The sequence below is a fragment of the Canis aureus genome, chromosome 31 (assembly GCF_053574225.1).
Source record: "Canis aureus isolate CA01 chromosome 31, VMU_Caureus_v.1.0, whole genome shotgun sequence".
Taxonomy (NCBI): domain Eukaryota; kingdom Metazoa; phylum Chordata; class Mammalia; order Carnivora; family Canidae; genus Canis; species Canis aureus.
In genome coordinates, this window is record NC_135641.1 from 30,588,291 (window position 1) to 30,614,804 (window position 26,514).

General features: G+C 41.1%; 1 protein-coding gene across 10 annotated transcripts in view; it reads left to right on the forward strand.

Annotated features, from left to right (window-relative positions):
• The window catches only part of SCHIP1 (schwannomin interacting protein 1), a 723,769-nt gene that overhangs the window by 611,827 nt on the left and 85,428 nt on the right, over positions 1-26,514 (forward strand). Inside the window, exon 1 of one of the 10 annotated variants that reach the window (XM_077880129.1) lies at positions 3,967-4,002. The exons of the other annotated variants lie outside the window; for them this stretch is intronic. Within the exon in view, the coding sequence (XP_077736255.1) occupies positions 3,982-4,002 (21 nt within the window). The 5' untranslated portion in view covers positions 3,967-3,981. Of the gene's footprint in view, positions 1-3,966; positions 4,003-26,514 lie in introns of those variants that run through there. 10 annotated transcript variants of the gene reach the window in all.

The following is a 26,514-nucleotide window of genomic DNA, read 5'->3' on the forward strand; positions in this document are numbered from 1 at the left end:
ATTTTAAAGATGATAATACTGAGGCCCAGGAAGATTCAGGGGATTTACCTGAAGTCCCAAACCTGACAAAACTCAGACCAGACCTGTCAATTCTGACTCTGCTTCAGTGACACTATCTTATATTCTCAATTATCTGTTCATGAGTGTGTCTCTTATCTACCCAAGTGCTAGTAATATTAATTCCAGGTCCTTTCTTAAAAACTTATCTAAACTCTATGACATTACATTTGCATTTAAAAAGAGAAATTTGTTTTTACTCCCAGACCTTTGCCCCTGAAGATATGAATGGTCTTTGTTTTCTTACTTTCGAAATTCAGCCCCAGGTATTTTAACAAAAAGGGCCTTTGCAAATGATTTTCTTAACCACTTTTTGCTCCTTGAGCTGGACCAGATGATGCTTTATAATGTCAGTAACTAGGGGATTATTTTGCATACAATTGTATGTAGAAATTCAAGTGTCAATTATGAAACTGAACATTTTTAATAGAAAAGTAATAGAATTTTAAAGGCAGAAAGGATCTAAGAGGTCATCTCATCCAACCCTTACCATTTTCAAGGGCAGAAATAGGTCTATGGAGATTAAACACCTTTACCCAACTTTACCCAATGTCCTCAACCCAGGCCTCCCCAAGTCTGGAAGTAGATTCTACTTTTTAGAACTTGATCAGAAGTTTTCATTTTATTGTTTGTTTCTCTTTTTCCTTTGTTAAACCAACATTTTCAGGCAATTATAAAATTGCTTTCTTCCATTCAGACTTCGGCTCATCACTGTGTATATTTCCACCAACAGAACAGTGCTCTCCATGAGCCAATGATATTTTCTATCAGTGCTCCTTTTCCTTTCTGTGCAGCCTCCTTGCCATCACTGGCCACACGGTTCTTCTCTCTTATGGGCCCAGATGATGGCTGGCACTTGAGAACTTTGCAAGGAGCGTCCTGAGTTCTAGAAGACGGAGAGGGGAGCAGTGGGAGAGTTCAGGCTCACCCTTGAGCAGGTCACTTCCACAGACAAAGTCCTCCCGTTGACTGTCAGGCCATGAGGTGGAGCCAGGGTTCAAGAAAAATAAGGGAGAAAAGATCTCTGTGCAGCGCACCCACAAGTGAAAGTACAATTTTAAGTGAGTAATTGATTGCAAGCCTCCCAAAGGGGAAAATAACAACCAAGAAAAAACTAGAGAGAAGAGAATTTGTGGTGTTCAATAGCAGCCCATGAAATAGTCTCCATTAGGACATCAGGTTTTGTCAGAATGTGGGTGAGAACAAGGAATAGAAAAGTAGACCTCAGGAAAAGGAGATGTGTTTGGGTTTTTGTTTTGTTTTGTTTTTTTGTTCAAGATTTTTTATTCATTTGAGAGAGTGAGAGCATAGCAGGGGGAAGGGTCAAGGGGAGAGGGAGAAGCAGACTCTCCACTAAGTGGGGAGCCTGATGCTGGGCTCGATCCCAGGGCCCTGGGATCATGACCTGAGCCGAAAGCAGATGCTCAACCCACTGAGCCATCCAGGTGCCCCTGTGTTTGGGTTTTTATGATCCCCAAGTGATATTTCTTAGTTTCTCACTTAAATGTGTAGAACTGAGACATCGCTAATTCTTCTTGTCAGGTCCATGACATTTGTAATAACCATTCTCCTTCACTTAGCCAAGCCTCATCAAATCTGTAAGAGCCTGCACTGTTTCAGATGCTCTTGGTTTATTCCTTTGCTTTGTTTTGTTTTTGGCTACTACTTCCTTTTGTGATGTTATTTTCCTTTGGTGAAAAGGAAAATATTCAAAAGTATTCTACTTTGGTGGTATTTTCTCCAGAAAGTTAATGTAATTTAAAGGATGATGGCTTAGGCCATGAAATACTCAGGTTACAGGAATGAACTCAGCCAGTGTTTGTTCAGCTCCAGGTTGATGGTTTTTTTTTTTTAAAGTACTTGTAAAATATTTTTAGTTGCCTGTAACTGATGTGAAGTTGTATTAAAGTAGAGCTTACTGGAAGCAAAAGAGGTACCAGTTTTTTTCTGTCTAGTTTTATATATCAGATTTCCTAACAATTGCCACTTGTATCTGTACATTCTGATACCCTTGAATCTCCACCCAAATATTTTATACTAATTTGTAATTGAATGACCTTTTTTTGGTATATCCATCATCAGCAATATCATATTCATCTTTTTTCTTCTTTTATTTCCTTCCATTTTTCAAAGTTACTCCTTGGCATTTATGCTTCTTGAAAGTGGTTGTGGATCTTTCTTCCTTGGGATATTAGCATAGTATATATATTTTATAAAAAGCTATATTTTTAAAAAGCTTCAGTTTTTATGGGTTACAAGAAGCCATGCATTAGTCAGCAGCTAATTTCTGCAAGTTTATCAATTCAAGAGGGTTTTATTGCCCATGTCCTCGTAGAGATGATTGATCTTTCAAAATTCTTTCTTATAGAAATGAATGTCCGAGTTGTTTGTAGAGTTGGGTTTTTGTTTGTTTGTTTTTTACAAAAAGCATCTAGTAAGAAAATGTGAGGCTGGTGTTTAGGGTGCTTGAAAAAGGACAGAGGACAGAGTGCAGGCTCTGTAGCCTCACAGCTAGGCCTCCAGGTGGCAGATTGCCTGCCAGGACTTCCTTGAGCTCCCTGGAGCTGATGTGTTTCCCTCTCAGCGATGCACACCCATTGCTGCCTCCTCTAGGATCCCCCCGCTGTGATCCTCAGCCTGCGGTCTGTTTCTTCTTTCATGTGTGTGCGGGTCCCTTGTCTTTAGAGAACCAACTCAAAGTCTGTATGAAAGTGGCTTCTCCTCTGATGACCAGGGCCCCTGGACAGTTAACCTCATGGATCACCTGGTGATGAGGAAATTAGGCCAGGTACCCCCCCCCCCCAACCCAGGCCTGCTAGCAGTGGCTGAGGTCCCCTCAGTCACAAATGGGTCATAGGCATGTTCAGAACAAAACAACAGGTAAGCTGTGGCAACTACTAAACTAACGTAATTTGATTCTGCTTCCTTCTGGGTTTGCCATATATGGAAAGAATTTTGCTGTCTAAAAAAGTTTAAAGGGAGTGAGGTAATTTCCTTATAATTCCTAAGATCTCCAGCAGTGTTGTAAATTTAGATTTGAGGTTAGAGCATTAAAAAATAAAAACAGAACCAAAAAAGCTGCTGTGTTACGAAATGCTGGGGCATTTCTGATGTCGGGTCCAGCAGCGTAATAGCTCGTACCCCCCTTCCCCCACGTACAGAAAGAGTAGCATTAAACTTATTTCTAAGATAAGAAGGGCCTGGACCTCTGGGAACCTGCACAGTGTCTTCTTAGAAGAAAACTTAAAGGCTAATCTCAACTCCTATAAAAATAACATGTTTTCAAATAGTTTCAAAACCAATTTAGACTTCTGTTTTTCTCCTCATGGCACCAGTAGCTAAAAATTATACCACTTATGAAAATTGCAGACAATTTTTTTTTCTTTGTGCAATCTTACATAATTTTTGGTCCATTTTGACCTGGTCTGACATTTTATTATGAGCAACTGCATCTTAAGTGCTCTGCCCTTTTTATTACCAGTCTAAAATTGGTAAGGAGTAAGGGAGAAGACCACTGGGATTTTATTTTTGAATACTCAAATTATGCAACCAGTGATCTCCTGCTAGAGTCGTTACCCAGCCTACAGTGGCCCCATGGTCTGACCCAAATAGCCCTTAAAGTCAGATCTTGTTCTAGAAGAAAAACTTTGGGTAGCAGTAACTTTAGAACTTTTTGAATATACCTGCTTTACTGCCATATGGTGGTTTCGATATTAGATTTATTTTTCTTGTGTTTCCTACAGAAACGCTCAACAAAGCAAAGGTATAACTGTTGGGTGCCTACTGACATACAAGTGAGACCCTGACAGAAATTCCAGTGTGCTGGCAGCCTAATTAGAACTCGGCTTTACTAATAAGCAATCACACTGGGAATGAGAATTATTAGAGCTGGGAAGGAATCCACCGCAAGGATGGCAAACCCAGATGCTTCCAGAGGCTGCGCAGGTAACTAATGAGGGCAGTGGGTCGGGGGAAGCGGGGCCCGGGTGAGCTAGAGAGCGTGTCCCAGCCATAAAGGGGCAGCTGTTCTTTCCTACTGGCTGATTTGTTGCCATGCTGGGATACAATCTCAGCATTCTGATATATCAGGAGAAGCCCAAGACCAGGCTTTTTTTTTTTTTTTTTCCCAAGACCAGGCTTTTGTGAGAAATATCTTGAGTATGAAATTTTGGCAAGTAACTTAAAAAAGAAAAACCACACATAATTTTGTAGGGCTAACAAGCATATCAGTTCTTCAAAATACGGCTCCTGGGCTACCAGCTTCCCTTCCCACACCAAATCCAAGCTCTTCGTTTTACAGATGAAAAAAACTGAGACCCAGAGAGATAAAATGACTTATCCTCAAGTGAGAGTGAGTTGGGTGAGGTGGGAGTAGCTTGCTGAGAAGTCTGGTGAGATACTAGAAATGAGAGATGCTAGGGAAGAAAACTCAGGAAGAAATGTTCGGATTTACTGACTACCAGAAGTCACTTCCCCTACCTCTTTCAGTGCTTAAAATAATTTGAAACAATAACATCCAGAGGGACAGAAAAAGAGATAACAGTGTACACTTTATTCTGTTTTACTTAATTTTTATACGCATCCTATTACTTAGGATTTGCTTTTCTCTTTCATCTTCAAAGCAGTTCAGAAACTGATTTTTTTTATTTGGATTCAGGGAAATATATTATGATTTCTTTTTTTATTACTTATGAATAATGAAAAAGGAAGAACTCTTTAAGAAAAAGTTACCTTAACCACACACACACACACACACACACATACACACACATACACACAGTAAATGGTCTCAGTTCTTTTATCTGCTGGAAATTCATCTGAGACCATTTAATTCAAGGGATAGTAGTAGTAGAAGTGAGTTTTGATAACATTTCTTGTTATTATATAGAATCTAATGAAAACCTCAATATTACTGAATCATATATTTAATTTCATCTGTTACTACCAAATATAATGTTAGAAATATAGAGGTTAGGAAGTTTGTTTTTTTTTTTTTTTTCTTTTTCCTCTTTAGAACTGCTGGCTCTAAGTACAAAGTCAACACAGATTTCAAACAAACAAGACAAGTTTGGGGTCTTGATTTACTTTCCTTTAGAAAAATAGGAAACGTTGTTCATTTAGCTTTTCAAACACGACTTTTTACTTTGGAATAACTTTAGATTTACAGAGGAATTACAAAGATAGTACAGAAAGCTCATAAATATCGGTCACTAGCTCCTCCTGATGTTAACATCTCGTGTAACTGTGGCACACTCGTCAACACTAAGAAACAAACATTGACACTATATTATCACCTAAACTACAGGCTTTATTTGGATTTATATTAGCTTTTACCATTAAAAAGGTATTGCAACTAGTCACCAAAGGTAGTAAGTAATAGATCCTTGTTGACTGTGGCTTGAGAGGGGGAGAGCTAGGTTCTTCCATAGTCTCCCTTACCTCCCCACAAAGTCATCCCAAGCGAACATGAAGCCTAAGCAAATATTCTGCTGTGTGTTTGCCTGTAAATGTGTTGTGTGTGTGAGTGTGTGTGTGTGTGTTTTTAAGATTTTATTTATTTATTCATGAGAGAGACAGAGACATAGGTGGAGGGAGAAGCAGGCTCCCTGCAGGGAGACTGATGCTGGACTGGATCCCAGGATCACAACCTGAGCCAAAGGCAGATGCTCAACCACTGAGCCACCCAGGTGCCCCATGTTAATGTGTTTTGAAGACCATTCTCCTAGCTTTTCTCCCAACCGGGTTGCCTCACCGGGTCTCTCGTAGATGGGAACTCTGGCTGCACTGTGGGGAAAGCATGTGCAGTGAAACCAAAGAGCAGGACAAGTAAGGAGAGAAGCATACACAAACTGGAAGAGGGTACCACTCCTCTCATCAGGAGGGGATTGTGGGGCTGTGTTGGGATTTCTTAACTATAGCATAAATTACATACTTGGCCATCGTCCCTTTCCTTTGGGCTGTAGAATGGCCATAAGTTGTCATTGTCCTCTGGAATGTTATTTGGTTCACTAACATCCAAGTCATTTGTCTGTTTGTTTGTCTTTAGGAATCCGCTTTTCTGCTAAAGAAGGCGCTTGTTCTTTAAAGTTAAGCTTCTGGTGGAATTGCAAAGGTTCTGCAAGTGGTATGAAAGTTCAGGCAGTAGGGAGTGAGTTGACTAGAGAGAGCTGTAAGTGATCTGGGGGGTGAGCACCACTCAAGATGTGACATGAGTGATATGTTGTGGGAACACATTTGGGAGATTTCACGGATTAGAAACAATGAGGTAATGGGTATGAGACTCTTGCACTCTTGCAGGCCTGGAAAAAAGGATTGACCTATCAGGATGTTTAATATTTGTTGACCGAATCATCGGAATTTTAAAAACTAAACTACTACCAATGGGCACCAGACATGGTTTTGTCAGCAGTAGGCTATCCCTGTGACTCAGTGATTTCTCATAAAGAGGGTTTCCTGGTTAGTCATTCTCTGCCTTTGGTGGCCTGGCTTGGCTGACAGGATCAGTGATTTCCTCTTAGACTTGTTCAAATTTCCCAGAATTCTTTTACTAATTACATGTTCAATGTACTGTGGATTATGATACTACTAAGTAAATGTTTCTTTCAGCAAAACCCATAAAATCACATTGGGAGCTGTGCTTTCTAGACCAGAATGTTTTGAATAAATACATCAATTTACATACTCTCTTGGAATTCATTAGATGCTGTGCTGGAGGACAGGATGTTTTGGCATCCCTGACCTCTGTATTCTTAGGTTCGCCCTCACGCATGGTGGATGTTCATGGACTTTGTGCCCAGCATAAGTTACGCTTCCTGATAGCGCCCAGTTTCCTTTTAGGGAGTTTCCCTTTCCTGCTGTGTATGATTTTGGTGGAAGGGTAATTGAAAATGTCTGACTCATGTTCTGGAACCTCAGCCCTAGAATCTCCTTCCCCTGGCTCTGCTGCAGGTAGAAGAGCTTCCCTGGGACTTTGGGACTAGAGCGCTCACTACAAGGCCCTCAGAACAGCTGGAGGCCCTCGCAGAGATGACTGCTGCCAAGCCCTTGCCGTGAGGGACCATGGCCTGCTTCTGCTGCCTGACCTTCCCCGTCTCCCTTTTTTTTCTATGTCTCTAGTTGCTGCCCCAGTGTCTACTTCCTGTTGAGTCTGAGAGTTTAGATCAGCTGGTGTTGGTTTTCTCGCTTTCAAATCAGGAACCCTAACTAATAACACCACTGACTTATGAGTCAAGTTCATATATGGTATCTGTAGGCTCAATATCACTAAATAGAAGTCAAATATTTTAGAGTCTCTCACAGAATCATTGAATATCAAAGGTGGAATGGACCTTAAAGCTCATCTGGCCCAATCCCCTTCATTTTACAATGAGGAAATAAGTACACATAGCAAGAGAGAGACTTTGGAGGTGTCATAAACAGAACATTGACATCCTGCACAGAGACCTCCTGTCTTATCCACCCTGGGCATCTTGTCCACACACCCTCATTCTACTCCCCTGCCCCATGACTCATGGTACCCATTTATGGGATGACTGGGCAGATCCAAGGGTGATATCAGTAGCCTTGGAAAGGATCAAAGTTAACTCATATAGGGTTCAACCTATGGCTGGTGATGCTAATACCAAGATTCAAACACTGGGCTGAAACGTCAGCAGGCATTACCTCAGTTCCCTCTGATGCCAGTCCAAACGTGTTCTTGTGATGCAGCCGAGACTTTGTATAAGGAAGTAGTTATCAGCAGGCTCTGGAATCAGACAGACCTGGCCCAGAATAGTAGTCGTAGCCTCCTAATGATTATTAGGATACAAACAACTGGTATCTTGGTATAAAATCTCCTATAAATGTGTAATGTGAATTAGAGAATATCTTCTAACCATTCTTTATTTTGTAGAAACTATGCTCCTGTTTGATCTAAGTGTAGCCAGTCTCTGAGTTTTAAAAAAACTTTTTGAGTTCGTTTTGGAATAAGAGCTAGATTTTATTTTTTAAATTTTTTTAAAGATTTATTTATTTATTCATGAGAAACACAGAGAGAGAGAGAGAGAGAGAGAAAGAGAGAGGGGCAGAGACACCAGCAGAGAGAGAAGCAGGCTCCTCGCAGGGAGCCCAATGTGGGACTCCATCCTGGATCCTGGGATCACACCCTGGGCCTAAGGCAGAGGCTCAATTACTGAGCCACCCAGGCGCCCCAAGAGCTAGATTTTAAAACTGCTTATGTGAAGCTTTTCAGCAAAACATAGTCCACAAAATGATGTCTGCCAAGTCCTTCCTAATATATGCCATTATTTTTTTCTTCGTGGCCTATTCAGTCAGTAAAGACATATTGAACGCCTACTATGTGTTAGGTATGGAGGAGGAGGATGAGCAGATGCTCACTTGGAGCTGTCATGTCATGAGGCTTCTTGCCCTCATGGAGCTTGTAGCCAAGTGGGGGAGGCTGACCTAAATCCGGTAAGCACACAAATATGCCAGATATTGCTGGAGAGGGTGATGATGCTCTGAGAAGTAGAGATAAACATGTCAAACCTGTTTTAATGATAATAACAATAGCTATTACTTACTGAGTGCCAACTATGGGCAGGTACTGAGTTGACTGCTTTTTATTTATTGTGCCTAATGCTCACAGTGAGGTGAGGTGGATGCTGTTACTTCTATTTTATAGATGACAGAGCTGAAGCTTATATAAGGCAGGATCACAGAGCTAGCGTGAGTCTCACTGGCTCCAAGGGCCATGTGCTTTCCACTTTCAACTAGTAAAACTGCTACACCAGATACTTGGAATTTAGGCTCTCTGACATTCATTACATGATAACTGCTTGTCTTTGCTAATGACTGTGGCCACATCTGGACATCTGTAATCTCTGGATATACAATATCTGCTTATACTCACAAGGTGCTATCTGAGACTTCTTCATAAATGAAAACTTTTATTTAATTAATTAAAAATTCATTCAAGGGGTGCCTGGGTGTCTCAGTTGGTTAAGCATCCAACTCTTGATTTCAGCTCAGGTCATGATCTCGGGGTCATGGGATCAAGCCCTGTGTTGGGCTCTGTGCTCGGAGTAGAGTCTGCTTGTGCCTCTCCCTCCACTCCTCTGCCCACTTGCACGAACTCTCTCTCGCAAATGAATAAATAGGATCTTTAAAAAAATTAAAAGTAACCCTATGACCCAGCAATTGCACTACTAGGTATTTACCCCCAAAGATACAAATGTAATCATCCAAAGGGGCCCCTGCACCACAATGTTTATAGCAGCAGTGTCCACAATAGCCAAACTATGGAGAGAGCCCAGATGCCTGTCGACAGATGAATGGATAAAGAAGAAATGGCATATATATACCATGGAATCTTATTCAGGCATCAAAAAAATGAAATCTTGCCATTTGTCACAATGTGGATGGAATTAGAGGATATTATGCTGAGTGAAATAAGTCAATCAGAGAAAGACATTTATCATATGATCTCACTCATACATGGAATTTAAGAAACAAAACAGGATCATAGGGAAGAGAGGGAAAAATAAAACAAGACAAAATCAGAAAGGGACATAAACCATAAGAGACTCTTAATCATAGGAAACAAACTGAGGGTTGCTGGAGGGGAGGGGGCTGGGCAAATAAGGCAACTGGGTGATGGGCATTAAGGAGGCCATGTGATGTAGTAATGAGCACTGGGCGTTATATAAGACTGATGAATCACTGAACTCCACCTCTAAAACTAATAATACGTTGTATGTTAATTAATTGAATTTAAATTTTAAAAATAAAAAAAAGTAAAAAAAAAATAAATTCATTTGAACATAAATGCATAACCTTATGTTTCTTCCCTTCTCTTTGAAGGTTCCCAGGAATACCCCTATTGCTTGTTTCTAATAAATCTGTCTAGTCCATTAAGACTAGTCAAAAACTTGCCCTACATGTTGGTTTGAAGGAGTCATAATAATCCTCTGGTTGAGCGGAGGTTCAGAGAGATAAAATGGTGCATTCCTGCTCTCTTGACACCCAATCCTGAGCTAGCTGCTCCTCATAAATTGTTTTGCCTCTAGAATGGGACTGTGGGTGACTAAGTTATTGGCAGCCATAAATAATGGAACATGCCTCAGAGTCTTTGCCATGTGATGGGCAACACACCCAGAGAGCTTTCCTTGCAGAAGTCCTGGTACCACTTTCAGCAGTAGCATCATCTGGGGCATCTGAAGCAAAAGAAATGACCATCTAAAGGCCCAGGAAGGATAACAAGGTTGGGTAGGGTGAAGTAGAGGGGGCTCAGGCTACAACAGAACCCAGTGCATCCTGTGATTTTTTTTCTTGTCCAATCATGTACTTATTCACTTAATAGCCACTTATATCCAGTAGCTGCATGTTGCTGGACCCTAGGGAGATGAAATGGCTCTGAGCTATGTCCAAGTAGCATATTTATTTTGATGAGAGAGGTGGACAGTAAACAACTTCCTCAGGTAGTTATTTAATCTCTGAGATAAGTGCTGTGAAGGCAGGTCAGGGAGACTAGAAGCCTCTCCCCCGGCACCTGCTGAGGCAGCTCAGGTGGACAGCTGACCCAAGACTTGGAGAGAAAGGAACCCAGTGGGGGTGGGTTCCCAACCCATGGGATGGCCAGAGCTGCCCCAGGGAGCTGCGGCAGGTGGGGATGGGGGTGAGGGGCCAGGGAAGGCGTTTGGAAAGGTTTGTGGAAATCAAGTCAGGACTAGTCTGAGGAAAATTGCTCTCCTTCCTAACAAACACACCCCAGACATCTGAGTCTGCACTTCATTTATGGAACTTTCCACCACTACTCCTAAAAACCACCTTTTATACAATAAAATAACCGTGCAATTTTCCTGTAGTAAATTTAAAATATTTTTTATGCTGCAGAGGGTTTAATGATAGACACAATGCTTGAAATGCCATTTCCTTGTACCCAGAGAATTGGGGTACTGTGGCGAATGGAGCCTTTTAGGGAATTAAGTGGGAAGAAGCTATTTGAATTCAGTAGTGAATTAATGTTAAACTTCTCAGGCACCAGGAAATTCTTGAGTGTTTTGGTTTAGAGGCGTTGACATATTTGTGGGGTTCGTTGGCGTATTTGTAGGGTTCGTATCCTCTGGGCTGGGAATATGTTAAAAGGGAATCCCAGCCTTGCTCCTTTATGAGCTCCTTGGGATTTACCTGAAGCTTTAGGCACACTGACCTGAGATGGGGCAGAAATGTTGAAATGCCAGATGTTGACAGGATTGGGGGCAAAGAGTCAGGCATTCTAATGTCAGCCACGTGAGCACTCAGTCCTGGGACTTCCTCGCAGAAGCATCCAGAGCTCTGCAGGCAGGTTCAGGGAAGTTAGGGAAACCCCTCCGTTCCCCCATCCATCAGTGCAGGACCAGTGAACTGTGGGAGCTGAGGTGAAGCCGAATTCTCTCGTCTGCCCACCCACAATGAAAAACTGTTGAATGTCAAATAGTTTGCAACTTTGAAGTGAAATGTTTCCTGCCACATGTCATCCAGTTGAGCAAGTCCACACCTGTTCATCTGGTCGCTGGTTAGTAGAAGGAATGAAAGAAGAACTCTGTGCCTTTGAGCTAAAGCATTTTAAATACTTATTACTCTGATTCACCTTCACTGCTGGTTTCCTTTTATCTTGACACTGTAAGTAATGCATGAGCCTTCCTACGGAACATTGCAGATCTCATTTAAATGGTAAAAACGTCTCCAGCCCAGGTGATCAGCTTGTTAGAAGGGCCATTTGCTACACAAGAAACATGAAATGTTTTTGTCTGGTTGGAGCCTAAGGACTCCCTATAACGTGGGTGGCACCCATCAGTTTCTATTACTATTTTTCTTTTACCATTGGCTTCTGTTCCTTTAGTTATCCTTCCAAATAGCATCATGCTGGGTCTAAGAAGATTATTTACAAATCTCTATCAAAAAACAAAACTGTGCACGTTTAACATTAAGTGGAAGTCAAAAGAAATCCGGAATTTTCTCCTTGGCATGGTTGCTTTGCTTTATAACCCAGACTGACCTAGATCTAGGGGTTATGAACCAGATAAGTATTGCGTGGTTTTTCTCTAACCCTTCTCCGTTTAAAAAAAAAGGGGGGGGGCTTTAGAGTGAACCCAAAGGCTTGTAATACTTTGAAAAATAATCACAATTATGTATGATTCGTTTTATATACCTATTAATGGCAATATACTTAAAACGCCATAGCAGACCCGTTGTGCAACTTCTCAATTTGATAGCTTTTCTGAAAAGCCTAACCATGCTTCTATAAATGTAATAAAAGCTTTTTTCATATTAAAGGCATGTATTGGGAGATGGAATGTTTCCTTCTCCCTACATAACTGCACAGTGATTAAATATTGACTAAGAGCCAGGAGTTGACAGCCAGCGGCCTCACCCTGGTAAATGCTGATGTGTGCGGTTGAATGTAAATACAGAGCCATCCATCCCCCCAGGGCCATGGCTTTTTGTTGGGAAGTGGGGAGCAGCAAGTTGTGAGTTATGCACAAGGTGTCACATTTGAGTGCTACAATAGAAGGATGTAATTTGAAACAAGTAATTCCTTTAAAAGCAACCCTACTCTGTCAAAAGAAAAATATATTTTCCTAATCAATCTGAATAAAGAGGATGTTAGTCAGAAGTTTTAACAAAACATCCAGGGTCCCGCTGAACGCTGCTGCTTGCAGAAACAAAAGAGCTGTCTGTCACTGGAACCGCTATTCTCTCACAGACAATGATTACTTAGTTTATATGACACAAACTGGTTGAAATCATCAGATTTATTTTTGTGATACTCATTTGATTGGGACATTTGCTCATTTGATTGGGACATTTCAATACATCTTCTATATTTTGGTTGTATGTGTATTTTCTTTTTTGTTGTGTTTTAAACAGTCTGAACCTTTAAAATACACAATCAGTTTTTTCTCTCCCTCTTTGGGGAGGAGGTGCAAAATGAGATGTTTTGCTTAGTTTCGAGAAGAAAATACCTTTCTTTGCATTTTTTCTTGTTAATAAGGTTCCTTATAGATCTAATTATTTTCATTCTAAGACTTTTACACTCTGCAGCAGATACCTGGCATGTGTTTCAGAGCAGCTCCCTGTCTGGGTTGAGCATCGGGTATGAGTCTCTGCCTTTTGTTTGGGTTCTTTTAAACACTAGAAGTTGCTGAGGCACCTTCTTCTAATTTTCTCTTGCCTGTTTGTTTACCTCATGCATGTTCACACAGACTTGGCTCAGGCCTATAAATCCAGTCTGTGGAAGCTAAGTGACTGTCAGCCTGCACCAGGGCCTGCCGCAGCGTCTACCCCTTGCTAAGGGTTTAGGGGGTCGAAGGGATACGCTATGAAATGTGAATCCATTTCCTCAAATTCTGGGGTTTTGTTTTGTTTAGGTGAATGGGGAACAAATCCAACAAAATAATTCTTAGTGTTTTTCCTTTGTAGTTTAACAGTTTTCAAAGAGTCAGCCTCAGGACTGACTACTTTGTTGGCTCTAGTCCTCCTTTCTGCAGCCTCTGCCTACGTTTAGACTGGCTCCTCACTCAGCCTGAAGCAGTCCAGCAGCACTAAAAATCTGGCATATTTTCAAAGCAATTTGACTTGGTCTTCAGAAGGCAAGGGTGGAGGTGAGCCAAAGAATGTTTATTTTTTCTGATTTCATGTGGCAGATAGAATGACCATCCCAGACTTTTCAAATAGTCTGATCAAGATGACTTTTGACCCTCAGAAACAATCCATTCAGCCTAGAGACTAAGCTGTGCCTCTGTCCTTAGCTGCCTCTGCTGAGCGTCTAACTGAGATGTGGCGGGGAGCATCCTCGTCCATGTGTTCTGTTCTTATCACTCAGGAAAGTACATTCTTTAGGTTAATGTATTGGGGCAAACACTAAAAGTAACAGTATGTGAGACTAGGTTTTCAGTTTCACTCTTTTCAGAAAAAACAATGTAGTGATAAGAATCTACTCTAAAATCATGCTGTAGATTATAAGGCATAACAGAAATGACAAGATGCAGTCACTGCACTCATGCCACTTAAAACAGTGGGTCCTGTGGATAGAACGGAATCTTAAGAATAGCCTGCTGAGTGCTGAGCATCCTTTCATTTATAAGAAATTAAACTCAGAAATACTAAATACAGTTCCTGAATATGATTTCCTGTTGGTTATCTATACACTCTAGAAGATTCCTGAGGAGACGTTTATTGCTCACAGGAATTTAGGGGAGGTGTCCTCAGGGTTGACTGTTTTCCAAGAGCCCCCTCACAGGGGCAAATTATCCACTTCCTTTTCTCAGTGGGCTTACCACAGTTCATACATACATCAAAAATATAGAGAACCTACTACATTGTAGGCACTGAAGCATACAGTACTGGAAAAGAGAATCCTAGTCTAATGTACACACACATTAAACCTGTGTTAGGGTTTTCCAGATAAACAAAACCAATAGGTGTGTGTATGTTTGTGTGTTTGTGTGTGTGTGTGAGAGAGAGAGAGAAAGAGAGAGAGAAAGAGAGATTTATGTTAAGGAATTGGCTCTTGCTGGGATTGACAAGTCTCAAATCAATAGTGCAGGCTGGCAGACTGGAAATTTCAACAAGAGTTGAAGTCTTAAGTCCAAAGTCAGTCTGGAGGCAAGAGTTCCTTTTTTCTATTGGGGACCTCAATCTTTTCCCTGCGTCCATCAGCTGTTTGGATGAGTGAGGCCTAGTATATTATAGAGGGTAATTAATCTGCTTTACTCACAGTCCATGAATTTAAGTGTTAATCATCTAAAAAATACCTCTATTAACAACATCTAGACTAGCATTTGACCAAGTAACTGAGCACGATGGCCTAGCCAAGTCGACATCTAAAGTTAACTATCCGTTCCCTACCCACCCTCAAATAACTATGTCATTTCAATTTGAAGGCTCTCAAACTTGAGCAGACATCAGAATCCCCTGGAGCGCTTGTTAAAACAGAATGCTGGCCTTCACCCCCTTCACTCAAGAGATTTGGGGTTGGGCCCAGGAATTTGCAACTCTAACAAGTCCCAGATGATGTTGATACTTCTGATCCAAGGACCACACTTTGAGAATCATTGCTTTATGTAATCCAGGATCTGCCCCTTAGCCTCGTGGCTCAGAAACATTTTGTGATTATAAGAAAGGTAGTTTTATTTTTCAGAGATGGACTCCAATAATTCCAGATTACCAAGCTGATGTGTAAAATATCAGTGCAAATTTATTGACTTCCGATAAGAACTAAAACCATGATGGTGAGCAGAATAATCATATCAGCTTGAGGGAAGGGTAGTTCCTCCTAGGGCAGCTCCATGGGACACTGAGCAGAAGGAGATGGAGAATCAGCCAAGGAATGGGATGGTTGATTGTTTGCTGCACACACAAACACACACACACACACACACACAAGGATGGTCACATTCTTATCAGCCAAAGCCCTCTCTCCCTGGACTTTGTACAAGGATTAGACAGGACCATTGTTTGAGGGAATGGATCCTTTAAGTGGAAAGCTTTAGTTTTTACTGGTCTGATGTAAGTTTGTCTCTGTGCTGCAAACTCTACTCAACAGTGGGGCTCAAAGTCCACAGAGATTGGAAATACTTTTGGCAAATCATTAAACATTTAATTTTTATAGTAAGATTTCATTAGATGTAACATATACTGTTTTTATGAAAGAGGAGTTGGGCAGCATTAGAATGTGTTAATGTGTGCCCTTTATAGGTTGAGTTTCCTTTCTTGGATGTTAATTTGAGTAAAGGTACAATCTCCCCTTACAAGATTATTTCCATCTTTCTTTGCACATCTTCTCAAAGTCAAAGGAACTTGACTGAAAAAACATTTATACATTTCATATATTCAAAATGTTCCATGTCCATTTAGAAATCATTTTTCCCGAGCTTTGGCATCCTGCCTCCATTATACTATTTTTAGATTTCACATTAAGAATGGGATTCCTTTCTTAATAAAGATATTTGAACCAGTTGTGTTGTAAAAATATTGTTTATTTTATTTGTTTTAGTATTCTTATTTTAGAATCCTGCAATTGCCTTTATCAGTGTTAAAAATTTGGCCCCTTGAATAAAGACAGATCCTTAAAACTGGTTCTGAGAAATCAGAATATGGGCTGAGTCTGCATAACCCCTCACACCATGCCTACCATGAACTTCTTGTAAAAAAACATTTGAATAAATAGCCTTAGCCCTTGGAGATAGGGTTATTTAGTGCATGGACCTCAGTGTACACAAGTAGTAGATCCATACCAATCTCAGTGACATGGCACAAAACAGGTGCATTCTCATGTTTATTAACCTTCTGGTTTCATTGTCATACTCTCCCAGGGTCCAGTCAGCAAACAGAAAACCATTCTACAAGTTTCAGGAAGTAGATTTAATACTAGAGAATTGGTTATGCAAATAAAGGAAGAACGAAAAGTGGACACCAAGGTAATCCAGAGACTAGTAATGGCAAGAAGCAACCACTACCTTGAGGATTGAGAGAACAAAAGGGAAGAGGTAGTGTTACCAGAATCTTCCTTGGAGATGCCTCATGTGGATAGGCCCTAGCCTGGGGTTGTGGTAGAGGGGGTGGGGGGACATAGCCATGCTTGAGGACCATCCTTGGGGTACATCTGGCAGTCACAGTTCACAGAAGGGTTGTCCTAGGACTGGTGCTCTCGGCAGCTGCAAGAGGAATGCCCCAAAGGAGCTGGACCTCATGAAACATCTTCCTCCTCTGCTCTCATTCATCAGTCCACTGCCTCCTGTGGGCAGGATCTAGCAGGGAGCCAGGTGGCAAAGAAGCCTGAGAAATGTGGTTTACAGAGTCTCAGCCTCAGTATCATAGAGCAGAGGCTCATGGCTTTCTTTGTTTCCCTTCCTTCCTATGTGGATCTTTACTATCAGTTTTACTCACTTATTTCTATTTTAAAAACTCAGTATCTTGAGTAAAGGTAGTGTTTGTGATAAAGGGATCTCATGTAAAGAACAGCGGAAGGGATCTGTTAATCTATTTAGATTACCCTACAGATTGTTCCTCAGTTGTTAGGAAATGCTTTTATGTTAATGAAGGAAACAGAAATCTCAGCTTATTTTTAATATCACATTTAAGTTTCTCAGAGAATAGAATAGTAAAATAATACTCTCATTTTACTTTGAGATTTTATTTGAAGTCATGTTCATATTTGGGTGTAGAAGTCTGTCCTCCTAATAAGTATTCTTATCTTGTGGTGTATGTGTCTTGTGTGTAGAAAAAAAATGAGTCATTTTCTCCTCAAGATTAGAATTTCATGGTATCTCTTTTTGCTATAATTCCTTTGTGTGTTCATTTCTAGGACTGATGGATTTGGTAATGAAAGTGCCCTCCCTCTATGGTATTCAGAGCAGTTCAACAGGCCTTTATTAAGGGCCTGTCAAGTGCCATGGCTTTGGGCCATAGAACCCTGAGATCATGACCTGAGCAGAAATCGAGAGTTGGATGCTCAACTAACTGAGCCACCCAGGTGCACCCTGGTTGTTATTAATTATTACCATTTTGATAATCATTCATAGGTTAGGTAGGCATTTTAGACATTAGTAAATTTAATAGCAAAGTTTTCGTTGTTGAGATATTTGTGTTTCATTTGCACAGTTAATCATCGTCTTGGTTGTCATTGGCCTGGAAGGGAATTTTTCTTTTAAAGTTATTAGTTTATTTAGGATTTATGCAATTCCCTCTCCTACCTCCAGAAAAGATTTAGGTGGCTGGCTTTTCATTTCTAAAGTTTTAATAAGAGAATTAAAAATAAATAACTCAAGTGCCTTAACCATTTTTCAGGCCCTGGGTTTTTCGTGCTTGCTTACAGGTTGACAGTTTGCAAATCGGAATGGAGATTTGATATAGGCTGGGGTAAGGAGATGGATTCTCATCTAGTGACTAGAGTACTGAATTGAAATTTTAGAAAAAACTTGGATTCTTTGTTTAACTGTGTCACAGATTTGCCATAACTGTAGGCAAACTATTTGATTCTTTTCTTATTTTTATTTTGTGTTTGTAATCTCCTTGATTCACAGTAGCTTATAAGAATTAATATGAATGTTTATAAATAGCATATATTTACCTTGGACGAAAAGGGCTATGTATAAACTATATCTTATTCTATTTTTGTTGGTTTGGGGCAGGGTTTTTAGCCTTATCTGCGTATCACAAACCCTGAGAGCCTGTAATATATTCAGATCCAAGGCATCACTCTCCTATCCTAAGAGCCTGATTCCTTTGGGACCCTAACGTTGTGTGTGTGTGTGTGTGTGTGTGTGTGTGTGTGTGTGTGTGTGTATCTGTATCTATCTATGCCTGTCTGGTTGTCTATGTATCTGTCTATCTACGTATCTATCTAAACTCCACAGGTGGTCCTAACCTGCAGCTAGTTGGAAAATATTGGCATAAAAGAAACACCCAATCTGTGTACTTGGTTCTTTCTCTTACACTGTGTCTATTGACCATTTTGTTGCTTATTAAATATGGGCAGATCTATTAGTTTTCTACGGCTGCTATAACAAATTGCCGCAAACTTGGTCACTTAAAATAACACATTTATTATGTGATAGTTCTGGAAGTCAGAGACCCAAAATGGTTTTAAAAGGCTAAAATCAAATTATTGGCAGGGCTGATTCCTTCTGGAAGCTCTAAAGGAGAATTTGTTTCCTTGTCTCTTCTAGCTTCTAGAGGCTTTCTGCACTCCTTGACTCCTGGCCCCACATTCCTACCTCTGCTTTTGTCATTACATTCTCCTCTGATTTTACCTACCTTCATCTACAAGGACCTTTGTAATTACATTAGACACACCTGGATAATAACAAGATAATCTCCCCATCCCCTGGAATACAGGATAAACTTCCCATCCAAGACCCTTAATCACATCTACAAGGTCCCTTTTATCAGGTAAGGAAATATAATCACAGGTTCTGGGGATTAGGACATGGACATATTTGGGAGAGGCTATTGTTCTGTATACTGCAGCAGGAAAAAAAATTCAGACCCTCCCATTTTTCTCATTTAAGTGCAGAAAACTCTGAGTCAGCCACATCTCTTTTCTACAGTTGCTGATAAGCAAGAGAGGGACATTTTCAAAGGCTGGAAGTGATGATACCATATTTAGAAATTTTATTTTATTGATTTTTTTAGAAGGCTACCAATTTTTAAATTTTCACATGCCTAGGAACTTGTTTCAGAAATGGATTGCATAACATTTGAATCTCATCAGCTATGAAACCGTGCATTGCTAAAGTTTCCCTCAGGTAGAGTACTTTTCTGTCACTAAAACAGTAATTCTCAACAGAGTGTGTATTCAGCCCCTAGATAGGAGAAGTCGAGATTCCTGACCATAAGGTCAAGGTCAAAGAACTCACTCCTAATGGTCAATATATTTGTATTTCAATATAACTGATTTCCTTGTAATTCTATGTTTTTTGCTATATGCGTATAAAAACATTGTTCTATAAAGGGGTCCACAGGCTTCACCAGAATACCAAAGGGGTTCTCGTGGCATTAAAATGATTAGGAACTCCAATGAGAGGCCAACAAACAGGATCCTAAGAGAATTGTAAGTGTCACCAAAAAGATGATCATGAGATGGAGGAAGCTGCCCAGGGGAAGGGGAAGCTCCTGGCAATGGTTTTTTCAATTCTCACTGCTTATTGAGATGATGAGCAGAAGGTGGGTAGTGCCTCTTAAAACTACCAGTGCCTGGGACACACCAACAGATTCAGGTTTGATTGTTCATGAGAGGGTTCTACATCTGTCGTGAAAGAAGTGATGCTGAGTTTGGTCTTGTGAAAGTGAAGTAGAATGGGAAGACCTGTGAGAGTATGGCTGAAGTTAAGGGCTCAGTAAAGGAACTGGAAATGGTTACACAGACACCGGCAGAAAGTCCATTAGCTCCTCCTGCCTCTGCCCTGGTTCTGCTGCCAAACACTGTCTGCTGAAGACTCTGTGACCTATGAGCAGGATAGAACCAAATTTAGACACTTGGCAACTCAACCACTTAGCCAGCTCATTTCCTAGTAGGGAATACAGGTTTCTAATAGTGAAGAATGTGGGCCTGAGCCAAACTGCTTGGGGGCTAAAACCCTGCTCCCCTGCTTATTAGCTATGTGACATTTGGAAATGTGCTTAATCGCTTTGCTTTAGTTTTCTCACCAATAGAATCACTTCCTAAGATAGTGCCGACAGCTAAATGGGGTAGGCTACTTTTGTTGGCTCCATTCACAGATGGTACTTAGAGATAACAATATCATAGCTGGTGTCACTGACTGAATGTGCCCCCCTCAAAGTACATATGCTCAACCCCTAACCCCCGATGTCACAGTATTAGGCAGTGTGGAATCTTTGGGGGGGGGGTAATTAGTTTAGATGAGGTCATGAGAGTGGAGCCCTAATGATGGGATTAGTGTCCTTATAAGAACAAAAAAAGAGCTGGGGATCCCTGGCTGGCTCAGCGGTTTAGCACCTGCCTTCGGCCCAGGGCATGATTCTGGAGTCCTGGGATCAAGTCCCACATCAAGCTCCCTGCATGGAGCCTGCTTCTCCCTCTGCCTGTGTCTCTGCCTCTGTGTGTGTGTGTGTGTGTGTGTGTGTATGTGTGTGTGACTCATGAATAAATAAATGAAATCTTAAAAAAAAAAAAAAAAGAAGAAGAACAAAAAGAGAGGCCAACACTCCTCTCTCCACCATGTAAGCATATAGGAAGACGGCTCTCACTAAGTACCAAATATGCTAGCACCTTGATCTTGGCCTTCCTGTCCTCCAGATTATGTGAAATAAATGTCTATTGTTTAAGTCACCCATTCCATGGTAGTTTGTCCGAGTAGCCCAAATGAACTAAGACAGCTGGGAAGGGGGCAGAGCTGAGATTGGAAACCATGTTTTGATTCCCAAATAGAGATGCTTAACATGCAAACCATCTCGGTATTGGTTAACATATGTGCTAAAAGTTTGCACTTAGGCACGATGGTGGCCCAAAGGAAGGATTCACTTTATTTGAGTAGAGCAAAGGAAGAGAATCTTAAACCTGGATTTGCCAAGAGGATGTGATAGAGGGCATTGCAGGCAGAGGGAATAGCACGTGTAAAATTATGAAGATGTGGAAGAGCGACTGCATAGGGACTATGACCATGAGGTAGGATGTGTGGAGGGAAGCCAGCAGTGAGAGGGAGGCTGTGGAGCAGTGTCTGTCTGGGGTGTACTGCATAAGGTGTGCATTAGAAGCCCTGGGTATACAGTGCAAACACTCCTGAGTGAAGATAGAGGGTGGCAATGGAAGAGAGAAGGGCAGAAATACAAGCCATGTAAAGCATGTTGAATCATCAGAATCTGGCAAGAGATGGTCCGTGTTTGAGGAGCAGGGCAGGAATCAGAGAGGAGTCTGGGTCATTGGGCTGGCACAAAGTGATTAGTTGGAATCCAGTGAGTCTTTGATGCGCTACTACTTGCAAAGGAGCCCCGCCAGGGTGGAGCGATGACATACCCATCCTTCCCCTGCTTCACAGAGGAAAGCAGAGATGAAAACAGCATGACTGGGCAATGACATCTGGGGATAACCATGAGAAACCCATCTGCATAGATACAGTTCCCCTTCCTCTGTGACACTTACTAGACAATGATAACAACTCTAAAAGAGAATTTGGACATGTGGCACCTAAATTTCAATGCAAAGAGTTGAGAGTCATGGTGCCAAAGCAAAGTACTGATGAACAAGAACAGTTTGGTGAAGAGAAGCCTTGCATTGACCATAGAGGAATGAATAATCACTCTGACAGCATACCAAGGCTATGAAATCATGAAAGGGAGATAAAAACTAAAACCACACACTCTATCAAGGAGGCAAGTGACTGAAACTTTCTGGACAAGCACCAGAGTGTTTTTCTTCTAGATGATGTCATCCAGTTAGAATAAAGACTTAAACAACCAGCTACTGAATTATCCATTTTTCCATGACTAACTGGCTTTTCCTGTTGTGTTTGGTCTTTGGCTTTCTGCTGCTCGGGAGAGCCACATTTTCATGTTCAGCCTTAATCTTGCAAAATTATTAACATAAAGGACTGTTTTTTTATATTTCTCTAAATTGGTAGGAGGCTATGATACCACTTAGTTCTGCAGCGATGGTGTTGATGAGTTGGTAAGGTCGTTGTGTGTTTTTGAAACTGACTATTTTGCCTCTGTTAGTTAACAGTACCCAGCAGGTCACTATAAAACTTTATTTTATTAGATGTTCTTAAATTTCTCTTAGGTTAAAATGTGGAACTCCTACACCCACTTACTTCCTAAATCTTTCCTTAGATTCTTCTTCCAAGGGGTTTTTCGTTTTCCTTTTTTTTTTTTTTTTAAAGATTTTATTTATTCATGAGAGAGAGAGAGAGAGAGGCAGAGACACAGGCAGAGGGAGAAGCAGGCTCCATGCAGGGAGCCCAACGTGGGACTCCATCCCAGGACTCCAGGATCACACCCTGGGCTGAAGGCGGCGCTAAACCACTAGGCCACCAGGGCTGCCCTTTCTTTTTCTTCCATTGGTATCTTAGAAGGAATTAAGCAGGCCGCTTCCATGGCTCAGTGGTTGAGCATCTGCCTTTGGCTCAGATCATGATCCTGGGGTCCTGGGATCGAGTCCTGCATCAGGCTCCCCATAGGGAACCTGCTTTTCCCTCTGCCTATGTCTCTTCCTTTCTCTCTGTGTCTCTCATGAATAAGTAAATAAAATATATTTTTTAAAAAGGCATTAAGCATTATATCAACTGTGAAATTTCTTATTGTAGACACATTTGTAAGATATGAATTAGTATTGAAATGTTGCTGAACCAGTTCTTACCACGCTTTACTAAACATGTTAATCTATTAGGAAATGTAATTTATATTAGTATTATACAAACCAGAAGGTTGGTACCGTGTAGTAGGGCAGGACAGATTTTGGAGCCAACTGGGCTAGGTTCTAATCCTTTCTGTCCCTTCTAGTTATATGACCTTGAGCAAATTACCTGACCTCTCTGTACTTTGACTTCTATTATCTGTAAAATGGGGTATTAATAGAACCTAACTTCACAGGGTTGTTAGAGGATTAAATGGCAATGTGCATGCACACCTGACCTGACCCGTAGCTAATGTTTACTCAGTTTTCTGTGTCACTGTCATCATCATTTACTCTCATTCTCCTAACAGCCAAACAAGGCTTATTTTTTCCAAATTAACAAGTCTGTACTACTGAATTAGAATGATAAAGAAAGGGGTTGTTAAAATCCTTTCCTTGATTTCTTGAGCCTTTGCTTTTAATGATGTTACAAAGCTGCTGGAATCTTCCACTTGTGTCCTTACATGTGCAGTGAGAAAAGTTGGGTAATAGAGGGAGACGCCGGGCAGGGCAATTTATTTGACCTACATTCCTTTACTCTGGTGTTCAAGAGGCTTTATTCATATTTGTGCATGCGGTCTTGAGCAACCACCAAAAATTCCATCTCCTCAGGCATTCCTCCTTCCTGAGGTAATAGATGCAAGCAGCATCAAGCACGCTCAGACTCAGGTATGCTGTCTGGGCTGCTCCTGTGGAAGATGAAGGCCAGGTACCACCACATGGCACCGTAGAAAGGAAGTAGGCTCCGGAGCCCACTGATTGGAATTTGAATCCTAACCCCAGGCAAATTACTCCACCTCTCTGAGCCTCAGTTTCCTCATCTCTGAGAATATGAAATGGAGGATCACAAGGTGCATGGCACTGAACCTGGCACAAAATAAAACATACTTATCCAGGAAGGTTTCCTCACTGCCTCCTTTGGGCCAGACCCCCTGTTGAGCCAAGTGCCAGGGATCAAGATGACAAGACATTCAAGCCTGACCGTGTTAACTAGCCAGCAGACAGATGGCCCCACGGGTTGTTGCAGAGGAGCATGGTAAGCATCATGATGGGGAATAAGGGGCAGTGAGAACACATGGAAGGCTCACACTCAGACCCGATGGATAAGCTAGGAGTTTGGTCCCCATTCTGGTGGGAGATGGGAAGGAGGAGGTTGCAGGAGAGTGTTGGGCACGCAGCGAAGTTCAGTAAGGCTGGCCATTTGAGAGGGAGGGGTTGAGGTCCCATTTAAAAATTTGGACTTTATTCGATTTTTTTAAAAGATTTTTTTTAACATTTTTTAAAGTAATCTCTACACCCAACATGGGACTAGAACTCACAACCCAGAGACCAAGAGTCACATACTGTACCAACTGAGCCAGCCAGGCACCCCTGGACTTTATCCTAAAAATAAGAAACCTGTTGCAGGGTTTTGCATGGAGAAGTGATACAATAGATTTGGAGTCTAGAAAGAGAATTCAAGGTAGAGATTAGAGTTGAGGAGGAGAAACAGAGTCCTGGGGTCTGATTCAGCTGAGACACAGTGGACGTCCTTCTGGTAAGAGATGAGGGCAGCCTCATCTTAGGAAGAAGAGGCTTTCAAGAAGAAAGAAGCGGTGTTTTCATTCATTTACTTATTCCACAATATTAACTGAGCATCTTTTGTGGCTTTGTGCTGCGCTAACTCCCATGGATGCAATAGTGAACAGGCTTTGCCTCCTGGAGCTACATTCAGCATATAACACAAATGAGTATAAATGAAACACACACACAACACCTGATTTTATGACCAAGCTGATGCTTACCTCCCTGATCTTACTCTTAGAAGGAAAGATCAAGTATAGTTGAACACACAATTCTCTGGCCGGCCTCCCCCAATGCCAGTATCTCTGACCATGATAAGGGCATGCCTAAGTCCTAAAAGCCAGAATTTTCTGATCTCCCCCAGGAGTCGTTCTTGCAAGTTGCCTCTTCCCCCACTTAAGAGATCCAGGAAAGGGACCGATTCAGAGCTACTCCAAGCCAGGCTCACAAACTAAAATACCTACAGGGATAGAATATCATTATCAACTCTGTTACCCAGTGGTATCTGGTGCTGGAAGGGAAACTTTGCAATGAGACCATTGTGTCTGAGAAACCCCAACCTCCACAGTGATTGCTGCTCTGCAGCTATATGACATAGATTCTCCACGTGTGGTATCTGACCCCTAGTAAGCAGTGAGGGTCCCAGTGACGGAAGGAGAACTCAACCATGCCAGATCTTTCTTCTGCTACTGGAGGCCCATAATCTACAGTTGCAGTCTTTCATTTTTACCTAGGACAGAGGTGTGTGTGCACAAGCTCGAGATACCTTCAATCATATATGCAAGTTCATATGCCTTAAATAAAGGAACCCTTACCCCACCCTAAAAACTGGAGACAGCAGACTTAATCTCAGAGAACCTAGACAGCACTATGCACAATCAGTGACTTGTAGCTGTGCTGAAATGAAGGTCATGGGATTTTTATGTGAAAATCCCCATTTTTAAATGTTGGCAACCAAGGACATTTTTTTTAAACACGCAGTTTATAATCATCTCCTTCTTCTCCTTCTTCTTCTCCTTCTTCTCCTCCTCCTCCACCTTCTCCTCTACCTTCTCCTTCTCACTCTCCCTCTCTCCCTCCCCCTCCCCTTTCTTCTTGTTCTTCCGTTCTTGTTCTTGTTCTTCTTTAAGAGAGAAAAGGGAAGAGGGGCAGAGGGAGGAGAGGATCTTAAGCAGGCCCTATGCCCAGTGAGAGGCTCCATCTCACGACTCTGAGATCATGACTTGAGCTGAAATGAAGAGTCAGATGCTTAACCAGCTCAACCACCCAGGCACCCCAACTGTTTGTAATCTTCTGTGGACTGGATTGTTCCTTGTTCAGGGCTGTCTGCAGAAACCTCTGCTTGTAGCATCTACTTTTTTTCCCTGTTCACTCCTCACTGAGTGCTTTAGTCCCTCATTATGTTCAATAGGAGTGACTCAAAATTGGGCAAAATGTTCTTACATTTTTGGAAGTCATATACAGATTAAGTATATGTATACACAAGGATTTTATATAAGGAAGAATTTTCAGCTGGGGTGGTAGCAGTTACAGTAAGTTAGATACAGTTGTAAAAGTTTCTCTGAAGTGACAAATTTCTGAATCCTAGTCCATTTACAAACACATTATGGAACACAAACTTTTATTTACAAATAAAAGAAAAAAGTGCATGCAGATGTATTAAATATATATTTACACAAAGAACATATGAGTAGATAATATATTTTTCTTAGGAATTGTCAGAAACTTACTTTTTCCTGTATCAAATGATGAGGACTATTGAAAGTTAAAAAAAAAAAAAAAGAAAAGAAAATTCATATATTCAGCATGGTTATTTTCTTACCATTTTATGGCAAGGAATAACTTAAGCAGGTGCCTCTATTCTGACATTATATAGCTTTAGATTGCTTTTTAAATTAAATGCAAGTTTCAGGAAGGAACAAATTTTTTGCATCCCCTTTATGATTGTAATCTTTGCTTTCTAAAAATTAAGGTATTTTCTTCTAAAAGAAGTAATCTATTTGATCGATACTACTATTATGTTA